The sequence below is a fragment of the Pararge aegeria genome, chromosome 10 (genome assembly GCF_905163445.1).
Source record: "Pararge aegeria chromosome 10, ilParAegt1.1, whole genome shotgun sequence".
Classification (NCBI taxonomy): domain Eukaryota; kingdom Metazoa; phylum Arthropoda; class Insecta; order Lepidoptera; family Nymphalidae; genus Pararge; species Pararge aegeria.
In genome coordinates, this window is record NC_053189.1 from 18,530,437 (window position 1) to 18,542,385 (window position 11,949).

The 11,949-nt window shown below is 37.4% G+C and overlaps 1 protein-coding gene across 2 annotated transcripts in view; it reads right to left on the reverse strand.

Annotated features, from left to right (window-relative positions):
* The window catches only part of LOC120627159 (protocadherin-16-like), a 33,514-nt gene extending 21,565 nt beyond the window's left edge, over positions 1-11,949 (reverse strand). The window contains exons 1-10 of one of the 2 annotated variants that reach the window (XM_039895033.1): positions 11,814-11,949; positions 10,570-10,655; positions 8,077-8,157; positions 6,839-6,991; positions 5,781-5,886; positions 5,156-5,303; positions 4,038-4,274; positions 3,295-3,490; positions 1,504-1,799; positions 288-464 (exon numbers count right to left, since the gene is read on the reverse strand). In XM_039895033.1, the coding sequence (XP_039750967.1) occupies positions 288-464; positions 1,504-1,799; positions 3,295-3,490; positions 4,038-4,274; positions 5,156-5,303; positions 5,781-5,886; positions 6,839-6,991; positions 8,077-8,157; positions 10,570-10,639 (1,464 nt within the window). In that variant the 5' untranslated portion in view covers positions 10,640-10,655; positions 11,814-11,949. The remainder of the gene's footprint in view (positions 1-287; positions 465-1,503; positions 1,800-3,294; positions 3,491-4,037; positions 4,275-5,155; positions 5,304-5,780; positions 5,887-6,838; positions 6,992-8,076; positions 8,158-10,569; positions 10,656-11,813) is intronic. The other variant, XM_039895034.1, reaches the window with a different exon arrangement.

Here is an 11,949-nt window from a genome sequence, read left to right on the forward strand (position 1 = left end):
GTCACCTGTCTAGTAGTGGTATAAAAAAAATCAGATGCAAACACAGGCAGGTCTGTGTATAGTGGGGGAATATTTTCTCCCGGGACGAGCTCATGCGCTGCGCTTGGAGGCACTGGTGCGCTCTTAGGAGATCTCGGAGCCTCCCAAATATGTGATGAGGAAAGCCACCGAGCTTCCCGGTCGGGACCGGTGTACCCCTCAGGTCGGGTATCTTTGAAGATTTTCGTCCCGTAAGCAAAAAAAGATCTGTGTATAATAGAAAACCAAATGTTTATATCAGTAGTTACCTGTAGCTTAACTCCGTATCGGAAATTTTCATCCTCAAAGTCCAGCATGCTGTGATTTGTGGTGGTCATAAAGAAGGTCTGCCGCTGGTACCCGACCTCCGGCTGGATGAGGAAGGCGGCTGCCGCTCCCTCCGGGTACACGCTTTCCAGACGTACACTGTACCGCGCATTCTCACCCTGATAACAAAACCAAATATATCTTTTGTATTATTATGTCTATTTAGGAAATCAATCTTCGAGGCACAAGTATTATCTCTTTTTCCATTAGAAAATCTACAAAATTTATGAATTATACGAATGTGTTTTCTTTTTCTATTTTAAACAGCATTTAAACAGAGCACAAAAATATTTTTATTGTATCCATTTTTCCATTTTTTGATGATATTTATTTAAAAAAAATATACTTGTTATATAACATTTTTGTAACTATTTTGTTTCTAACTTCATTCATATCCTCTAAGTTAGTCCTCTATTTAAATGCTTCGACTTAAAATTTTAAACACTAATATTAACGAGTATAGCCATTGGTCATGGCTTCAGCTTCCTTTTCGTTCCTCGGCACGAACATCTAGCGTGCGTTATTAATTTTAACCAACTAAAATATCACTACAGCGGTGATAGCCCAGTGGGTAGGACATCGATTTTAATTTCGGGGAACCGAGTTCCAATCCCAGCAAGCATCCCTAACTTTTCTCAGTTATGTGCGCCTTAATTAATTTAAATATCACTTGCTTCAACGGTGAAGCAAAACATCTTGAGGAAACCTGCATGCCTGAGAGTTTTTCTCAAAGGCGTGTGAAGTTTACCAATCTGCACTCTGCCAGCGTGGTGGACTACGGCCTTAACCCTTCTCACTCTCAGGAGACTGAGGAGTTTGTTTAGGTAATTGACTTGAATTCAAGCATATACTTAGTGGTAATTTTTTTTTTTTTTAACTTATAAGTTTTGGGCAACTCGGAAATTTCAGTTATAGTCCAGAAGCACTATTAAACTCTTTTCACTACAGAACTCTATTAACAGAGCACGAAATAATTTCTTATTATATTATTAATTATCTGTTATTCAGATATTTTGTTACAAAATTTCAGAAACGGCTTATTATCTCCTCCCTTCTCTTACAGCTTGGTATTCTAGTAACTTCTAATTCCGTTCAAACATTTCGTGTAACTAAAGGTATTAATATCAATGGACTGTACAAAACTGGAATTTGGCTTACTGTGTCTCTGTCATGAAATCCAAATTCCGTATCGAAGTTCAATGTTTGAGGAGTTTCTTCAGGGATACTGATGGTGTACTCTTCGTAGATTGGCAGAGGCGCCTGGTCGTTAATATCATTGATGATGATGACCACATCGATGGGTGTGATGTTGCTCTCATTGTTGGCCTTGTAGGCTATGAGCGTCACGCGGAATATTTCCCGTTCCAACTTATCTCTGTCGATTGGTTCCACTTGGAATATTGCGCCGTCTTGGCCCCCAGATATTGTCTCGATTGAAAAGAATTCTTTGTCTTCTGCAAGTTCAAATATAGTATAATATTACCTCAAAGCTAGTTAAAGTTCCAGTACGAGGGCAAGACTTTGTCGACAGTAAAATTATTATGAATGACATATTCCTCTTTTCGTTTTTTTAGAGTAAAAAAAAAAGAGAGTACAATAAGAAAATTGTAAGGGCATCTTTTGTGGTTATAGTATATAATATGAATTTAAGGCATATTATCAAATTCCTCAATTACAAGTTACAATCCTGTCGATAAAGATGAAATCATAGGGATATAATTAATGTAAATTTTATTTATAAAGTATTAGGTTGTTCGGAAAGTCATTTCGTTTTTTCCCGCCAGAGGACTTAATTACGTTTTTTCGAAACTAACTTCACACTTAAGCCCCATAACCATTATATGTCTTGAGAGCTGATATTGCAAGGCTTGTGTGTGAAAAAGTTCTATTAATTCTACCCAGTAGTTTTTGGTTGGTGCCCTTTTAAATATGGAGAGCAATAAGCAGCATTTTCGTCATATTTTACTTTTTAACTTCAGAAAAGGTAAAAATGCTGTCAAAGCGAGAAAAAAATTGACGGATGTGTATGGAGAAGGCGTGTTAACAGTACGCCAGTGCCAGAACTGGTTTGCAAAATTTCGATCCGGCAATTTTGATGTCGAAGATGCACCACGGTCTGGAAGGCCGGTCGAAGCTGACAAAGATGCGATAAAGGCATTAGTTGATGCAAATCGGCGAATCACCACACGAGAGATCGGTGAGAGGTTAAATTTGTCGAATTCAACTGTGCCAATATATAATTTAATAAAATATTTATTCATTATACGAAAACTGTCTTTCATGTTCCCCAAAAAAAACGAAATGACTTTCCGAACAACCCAATATTTGAATTCCTTATAAATTTGAAATTAAAAAAAACCCGCCTACGTTTGATACCTATCATTTTGTGGTTGCGGTCATTTTGGATTTAAAAATTTGTCATAGTTAATAGTATTCTATTAGTCAAGCCGTTTCATTTGGTACCAACTCGAGGCAGTTGTGGAAAAATATGATAGCCGCCATGTTGTGGCAGCGGCCATGTTGGACCGATTTTCATCAAACATAGCTTATAACAGTCCCGACTAATTGACTTTTTAAACAAAATAAAAATCGGTTCATTCGATTCAGGAAATACGATGCCACAGACACATGCACACACAGACACTTAAAAGTTATAGAAACTCGTCGTCTTTGCGTCGGGGGTTAAAAATAGGAACGTGACGAACGAGTCCAAAATGATAGTTGATACGATGATATGGATTGTTGTTTGGTGCGTTTACCAAAATTGATTCTAGTACCCCACCATTTTAGTTAGCCTTGTCTCTAGTAGCGATCAAAACAAAATTAAATGATAACCTCCGCCCATAAACATTGCAGCTTCAGTGCGTTATCGGATTTTGAGGGTTTTGTTGAAAAAATTCGAAAAGGGAATTTTGATTATTCGTTGTAGAAATGATCAGAAAGGTATACCTTCTGCAGCTTCTAGTCTATAATGGATGGCTCCGTTGATGCCGGTGTCTGCGTCTATTGCCCTCACTGTGAAATTCTTGGCCATCTTCTCGTCGAACTGTTCCACGGCAAAGATCTCCACCCAACGCGGCGGCCGGTGGTCCACGTTCTCCACTTGCACCATGATGCTCACCGTGTGATTGTTTGGCAGCGAATCCTGAGGAATCCATGCTAATATTATAAATGCGAAAGTGTGTTTGTTTGTCCTTAGTTTACGCCATAAATAACCATTCAAAATAAATAACCAAAATATCAATATTTGATCACCTTGAAATGGCAATGGCATAGAGTTAAAGGCATTGTAAAGACGGAGATAGGCGACTTTTTATCCCAGGAAAACTAAGGATTCGAAGTTCAGACGCGTTAGAAGCTTTACTTCTTTGGCGTAGCAAGATTAAATTATTTTTAAAAAAAATTATCTTTCGCTTTATTCGACGTTTGTAGAGAAAACGACACTAACAATAGAAAAAACATTATTTTTGCAAATTTAATTACATTTTTGGATAGTTATTATATTAAAAGCGTTCTGTTTTTGGCTTTTTAGGAATACATAAAACTCTTGCGTTTAGGCTTTGCTTGATTTTTTATTATCGTTTAAACTTTATTTTAATGGGCTTGTTAAACTGAGTTCTACGACAAACACTCTCACTATCAGAAGAATTATGGTTCTATTTATGAGTGAATAAAAAAAAAATAGAACTCACAAATGCGGTAACTCTGAAGATGTGTAAAACATTAACTGTGAAATCCAAGGATTTGTTGAGCCCGAGGGTCATGGTCATCTTCATCCACTCATTGGGGATATTGTCGCCCTGGATGAAGAAGATCTCGTCATCGTTGCGATAGCTTTCGATACTGAAGGTCATATTGCTGGTGCTGATCCTTCCATCTGCATCACTCACTTCGTATACACAGTTCGTTAGACCAAGGCTTCCCAATTCCTGAAATCGAGGGGAAATTCAAATTCATATTCAAATGATTTTGTTTGCATAAAACATTGTAGGTATACATGTGAAGTCATAATGCATGACATGTAAATCTTAATTTAAATTCATTTATGAAATAACTCAAAAAAACATCAAAATAAACAAAATCAATATAATCAAAATATGTCAGCTGAATATAATAAAAATGTCATTAATTTTAATGTATTTTATATTAAATAATAAATTATAATAAGAGGAAGGAAACTATCATACTAGTTTAAATGAAATAAATAAAAACATCTCAATTTTTTTAATGTATTACACAAATTTTTGAAGTGAACTTTCTTCAGTTGTACGTTTTCTTCAAAATACTTTTAGAAATTAATATTATCATTTCAATGGATCTTTTAAAGTATTTTTTTAGTATTAACCTTAACCACCACTTGCCACCTTGCCACCTTAACTTTGCTATGTTCTGCTGATATTCATGCTTTCCTATTTGGTTACCCAAATCAATCAGTAATTAAAGTGATCTCTTTAAAAAAAAACTATATTTTGACTTCTTTAATTCTGAACAGTAAATATTAGGCGGAAAAACAATACCAGCGAGTTGAATAATATAATATATAAAGTTGAATACCCAAAAGGAAGGTCTGTGATCTGTTTTTCTCATCTATGCCACAATGGGGGGTTCCAACACCACTTGAGTATTTTATATTGTATAACCCGTATATTATTCGGTTTATACAATATAAAGTACTCTCTCACAGTTTTATCAACCTCCCGAGTATTGGAGGTTGATAAAACTGTGAGAGATGATAAAATATTTTCTTTTTCGCGGGGAGAAAAATATCTGCTGCCCATGCTATACGTACTGGATAGCCCGAGATACTCACTGGCACGACGCAGGAGTCCAGCAGGCGGATGACCGGCGCGTTGTCGTCGATATTGACTATTTGCAGCGTGACTCTGCCCACGAGGGTCTCCCCGGGCACGCTGATGTCCAGCATGTACAGCTGCATGCCAGGAGTCTCGTAATCTTGTCTGTACAAATATCAGAGTTTTAAAAAATGTTATCCTTCGTAATAAGCAGTCTTATTTTTTATATGTTTTATTTAACTACAAGTTAGCCCTTGACTGCAATCTCACATGACCGAAAGTGATGATGCAGTTCAAAGTACGAAGCCCATACTCCTAATGGGTTTCTGCATGACGTCTTCGCTAAATCGCTTAGCAGCACGTCTTTGTCAGTAGGTAAGTAAAGAGCCGTAGCTTTAGTTTATAATTTCATTATTCTTTTTACTCCACACCAAACAGATCTTCGACAATGTACCATCTACGCACGTTTCTCTCCGAAACAGGGGCATCCTCAGGAGATGTTAACTTTACAATGAATAATTGTAAAGAACTTATAAATTACACCATACAGATTCTCCTACTTTTTGCGGAAATCTGTATGATTAACTTGAGAGCTGTGGGACTTAGCCAAAGAATCGCTTGCCAATATGAGAGTGAGCATACCTTTCGGTGATGTACAGGAACCATTCGTCACTCTCGTTCCGCAGCGCCGGGCCCAGCATTCTGAACGAACCCGACAGCATCCGCTCGATGTTAGGTTCTGCAGTACCTGGAATTCAAACATGAAGGGTGTACCAAGTTGAAACGTCTGAAGCTTAATTCCTTTCCCCTCAAATTAATGGACATACGAGTAGGACGGCATATTGCAGGACGTGCTCCTTGCATGCCCTCGTTTATAGGCAACCGTTTTCCACTTACCATCAGGTGGGCCATCTGCTTGGCCCGTCAATTATTACTATACTAGCTGTTGCCCGCGACTTCGACTGCGTTTGTTTTTGTTTTTTGAGACACATGGACATTAAAATTAAGGTGTAGTTGTACTGAAATATTTAAGTTGTGTATTCTTATATAAAAAAAAATCTATTCGCATAAACAATATCTGAAAAGAACTGTCTGACCAGTCTCAGCTCCTCCAATCACTTACAAAAAATAGTAATCGTTATAGGACGAATCAAAATCGCATTGTTAGTTGATTTATATGCTAAAGGTTAACGAAGAACATTTCTAACATTTTTTATACAGTCCTTGTGTAAAATCGTCAAACTTTTTCATCACCTCTCCCAAAGGAACTGAGCTTAATGTCGGGATAAAAAGTATCCTATATTACTTATATGTCCTCCAAGAATATGTTTCCAAAGTTTCATGATGATCGGTTCAGTAGTTTTTGCGTTAAAGCGTAACAAAAAAACTTACATTCACATCTATATATATAAAAGAAAGTTGTGTTGGTTACACCATTTATAACTCAAGAACGGCTGGACCAATTTTTATGATATTTGATTTTTTGGATTCCTCTTAGACCGGAATAGGATAATAAGTATTAAAATTTAAATTAAAATACAACATTAAAAAAAAAAAAAATGATCCACGGTACGAAGTTCGCCGGGACAGCTAGTTTATAATATTAGTAGGGATAAAAAGAAAAAAAAAAAAAGGAAATCAAAGTAACTGTCTACCTTGACTTCTCTAGGGACTATTTATGTACTTTTGAAGACACTCACCTTTATAGTTGAGTTTGGCAATGGCAACGTCTTCCTGGATCTCCTCGTCCATCAGGACGAGCTGAGTGGCCGCAGCGCTGAAGTACTGGTCCATGCAGACGTCCTCGCGAGTGGACCCCACTGGCAGGAAAGGCCTCTCGCTCCATGACAAACCTGCGTTCACCACCATCAATAGCTACAACAACTGCTTGACCTCTCCCAATAGGTTTTCCCATTATCACCTCATGCTTGGTAGACGTGTTGACCGTTTTCCGTTATATTCCCTTAGTCGCGTCGTACGACACTCGCGGGAAGAGCAGGGTGACAACCGCATTCTTTACTCCCGTCATCACAAAAAAACATAAATGCCTGGTTGGACAACCTGGGTTCGACTTCTGGGTCGAGACAACAATACTTGTACCTACTCCACTGTCCACAACATGTTAGGCAGACCCTTCAAATAGTAGAATACAAAATGCGGCTTTATGATTACGAAAACTAATAAGCAAAGAAGGTTAGGTTAGTTTAGGTTAGGTCACTATTAAAAACATACTCGTACATACGAATAACTGCATAAGAATACATAAACCAAACTACACACATAAAACAATTCTATAATCTACTAGCGGACCCGAGCGCCATCTGTCGGGCTGATTTTTGAATCTAAACCATCCGAGGTGCCACCCAAACGCATACCAAAAAAATCATTCAAATCGGCCCAGGCGTTTAGGAGGAGTTCAGTGACATACACACGCACACAAGAAATATATATATAAAGATATCTATCTACCTACTTATAGTAAAACTGTAACGGGTCAACTTTGCTTACCTAGCGCTTCGACTTATAGTACACAGCAACCCGTATTAAACGCGGGCGAAGCCGCAGGGCACATGGGTCAATTTCATTGAAGATATTAAAAAAAAAAAAATTTTGATTTTTTCTCAGCCAATACTGTAATTATTTTCTTTCGTGTGTGTCTGTCTGTATCATGGCATGTCTATATCACGCTGAAACTCATGAATGAATTCACTTTTTGCGGTTTTTTCAAATGATGATGAATGTGATTGGAGATAGAGGACAGAACTCCACAGCGGATAGCAGCAAACCCCTCATTTAAGGTTTAACAATACTGAATACATTACATTACATACAACTCAAAATATTTTTTTCGTGCACCCAAACTACAAACCCTCCAAACCAAAAGTTTAGTCAACGTTACATTAAAAAGTATCGCATAACTTGACGCTTTAATAATTACCATCAAAATTTTGTTCGGGCAAGTCGGGCATGGATTCTCTCGGTATCGCGGTCATCCAAGAGCATCTTTCTAAATTCAAATCTGAAAAAAAAATAACACGATTTAAACTGCCAGATACACGTAGGTAGGTGCCTAAACCACGATTGGTTTAATTAAAAAGTCTGTAAACAAATCCAGTGAACCCATACCTCTAAATCTTGTTTCTACACGGTACTAGTAAGTGTTTATGACCATAATATAATTAAATCTAAAATTCGGAGATTGCATGCATTTTGACGTAAGTCGTACGAAACTATTCCGAGCTACTCACGCAAGATGGCCCAAGATATTTTTTTTATTCCACTACAAGTTAGCCCTCGACTATAATCTGACCTGGATGGTAAGTAATGAGGAAATGTAAGATGATAGTAGGCTAACCTGTTAGGGGGATAGCAGTACATAACCTTTTTTCCCCCATGATGCTATAAAAATCATCGCTCAGGAGCGAACATCTCTGACGTCGGGCAGAACCGCGGCGAGCCCAACCGTATCCTGAACCCATTTTTATACAGAACACGCAAGGTATTCATTGCCGCTTGGGATTAGTTAACCCACAGGGTTCCCGTGTAGAATGTATGACAATAGGCTTTAATCATCGTTGCTTTCATTTCCTTGCTACATCGCGAGAGAATTTGCACACATAATTCAAACTCATAATTCTAATTCTTTTTTTTCAGTAGGGGTTCATTTTTGAAACGTCATGTCAGTCTTTTTGTAGCGACTAGTTAGACGAAGAATGTCCTTCCAATTGGCAGTAATAGTAGGTATAAGTTTTATTTGACTTCGTTTAAAAAACGTCCTATCAACGAATTCTGCGAATTAAGTATTCACAATCATAACATGAGATCCATTTTAAAATGAAAGAACTGATAAGACGTATACAAATTCCTTTTGTTGATAAAATTCATAACAATAAAGAAATAATCTTTAGATGATTGACCAAATCTAAATATTCAGCGCAGAAACTATATATCATCTTTAATGCTGCTTATGCCAGGAAAGTAAGACAGTTTACAGATGTTAAAAACGCTAGGCTTGTTTATTTTGCATACTTCCATAGTGTAATGTCGTGTGATATTTGGTTACAAACAAAAAAACAGACAGTTTAATTAATCGCGGTTACTACACGATTGATGAATTCGACAAGGCTGCTTGGAACCAGGCCGCTCCGTTCTCACCTGTAAAATTATGTTGAAAAAGAGCAATCTGCTGAGTTTCTTGCCTACTCTTCTCAGTAGAATCTGCCTTCCGAATCGGTGATAGAGTCACTACAAACAGACTGCCTTGTCGTTTCAGTGCTTATACATTAGGCCTACTTGAAATAAATAAATTTTGGATTTTCAATTAAATGTTTCATGAACTTATTTTAATATTTAAAAGACTTCTGCACGTGCTTTATTATTATTATTAAATTATTTATTTCACACGCAAAAACAAAATAGAAACACAATAGATAAAAAATAAAATAATAAATAACTAGTTTAGGTGTGCAAATGCGGTCTTATTGCTAAAGCGATCTCTCCCAGACAACCTTTGGCGAAAGTAGTTGTTATAAGGAACGGGTTGGTGCGGCAATAAATATGTATACCTAAATTTTGCTGCTTTTTTAGGAAATGAGAGAAAAAAATAAAGACGTAAGCATATACGCTCATACTTATAGGTACACCAAATTGTATCTGATCTTAGCTAGTAAGCCGTCGTCCGACCCGGTTATTAACACCAATATGTATAATCGTTTAAGCACACCAATCTGCATAACGTATTGAAGCAGCGTAGTGTTCCTATCCTCTAAACCCTCTCACGATTACGAAATGACTTCATCTTTATCGGGCCTTTACCGGCCCACTCGGTACGGATAAACCCGAATGTGTTTTCATTACAGATTATATTCATGTAAATTTAAAATGTATATATATTTTTTTGATCTTGTCTCCTCACTGAATTAAAAGTGTTTAGGACACATTCAACCACACTGACCTAATGCGGATTGTCATCGTTATGCCATCATTAGCCTTTACCGGCCCATGGTGTACGGATAAACCCGAATGTGTTTCAATTACAGATTATATTCATGTAAGAAATTTAAAATCTTGTCGTGTCTTCTCATAGAATGAAGGGGCTTTAGAAACATTCCACCACGCCGGCCAAATGCGCATAGGTAGATTAAAAAAAGCGACCTCCCAGTTACGCAAGTTTTCTCGCGATATTTTCCTTTGCTGTTAAAACAAATGATTTTCTATTCATTAAAACGCACATAGCTTAAAACGCGCATAGTTAGTAGCGGTGCGTGCAGGGATCGAGGTCGTTCCTCTCGAAAGCGAAGCATTACCCACTAGTTCATCACAGCTTTTAACCGAATGTGACGTAGTTAGCTTGCGAATATCGGTACTAACTACGTAAACGCTTACATAATACGCTTAAATAATAACTACGTGGGATTTTTATATTTCTTACCTTGCGCTGCCGCCAATGGAATTCCAATAATAAATGCAATCAGGATCATTTCACCTAATCGCTCTCCCATTTTGCATGTTCACTTCCTGTTGTGATATAAATCAACCAATTACGAAAAGTAATCAAAACAGAATTTGTCATCTTCTAAGTGTGTCCACTTAACAGAACACTCCACAAACGGGCATACTATTGACAGCTCTAGGAATTCCTGAACAAAGAATATCTATCTATTTGAGCAGACGTGGCGTGCACTTCATATATGCAAGAAAAGCATTGCCTACCTTATTTTTCTTTTAATCAACGATAGGCCAGCGCTTGTCGACAATTATGCCCGTTAGAAAGCAATGATGAGGTCAAGGTTGGAGCACGCTTGCCTAGGAAAAGGCTATTCACTCTTGCCTAGAAGGTACTAAATTTATAAGTGGCAGGAAACACAGTTGCCGGGAGGGCGTTCCACATCCTAGAGGTACGTATCAGAAACGTGGATAAAAACGTTTTGTATATGTTGATAGAATATCAACTACATAAGGATGCCACCACTCACGGCGTCTCGCTGTTCTGTGGTAGAACGGGGACGGAGGAACAAGATTGTGAAGTTCCTGAGCACACTCACAGAAGTATATCCGGTAAAAAACCGATAAACAGGCAACATGGCTTCGGTGCTATTAACAATGTAGTTTCGCCTGTGTTATATTTTATATGATAAACTATGTAGTTTCATCTGAGTTATATTTTATATATACTCCTATAGGAGGAGGATATCCATTTAATGACTCTCTTTTGCTTATATTAATCAAAACCCACCGCAATTATGCAGGGCGTGCATTCCATAAGTGTTCAAAAGCCGTGAGACAGTTTTGACTACAAGGGTAATGAAGAACCATGAAAATAAAGCTTAATTTGCTATACTCCGCGAAAAGCAGGAGACTCTATATGGTAATTTATAATTTCTTGAATAAACATTCATTGTATTGGATGATCCGGTTTCGGAGCGAAACGTACGTAGAGGGTACATTGCCGAAGATCTGTTTGGTGTGGATCTAAGAAATTATAAATTATACCATACAGATTCTCCTGCTTTTCGCGAAGTTTAGCAGATTAAGCTTCATTTTCATGGTATATCATGGATTTCCGCAAAGTAACGCCTGCTTCCATCCAATATTGGTAATTAAGAAAAAAACTAACGTTTTTACTTTGAAATCGAATTTTGAAAAGTCTGCTATTTTGTTTTTTTTGCTGCCTACCTGGATCAAGAACCCTGTGCAAACGACTGCAAGCACTTTAAACTGAAACGTTTCCTATTTATTAAACTTTATATGAAATTATGAAGCACTAACAATAAACCGTACAAGAATGTATCTTAATTTCGGTATTTCCCAA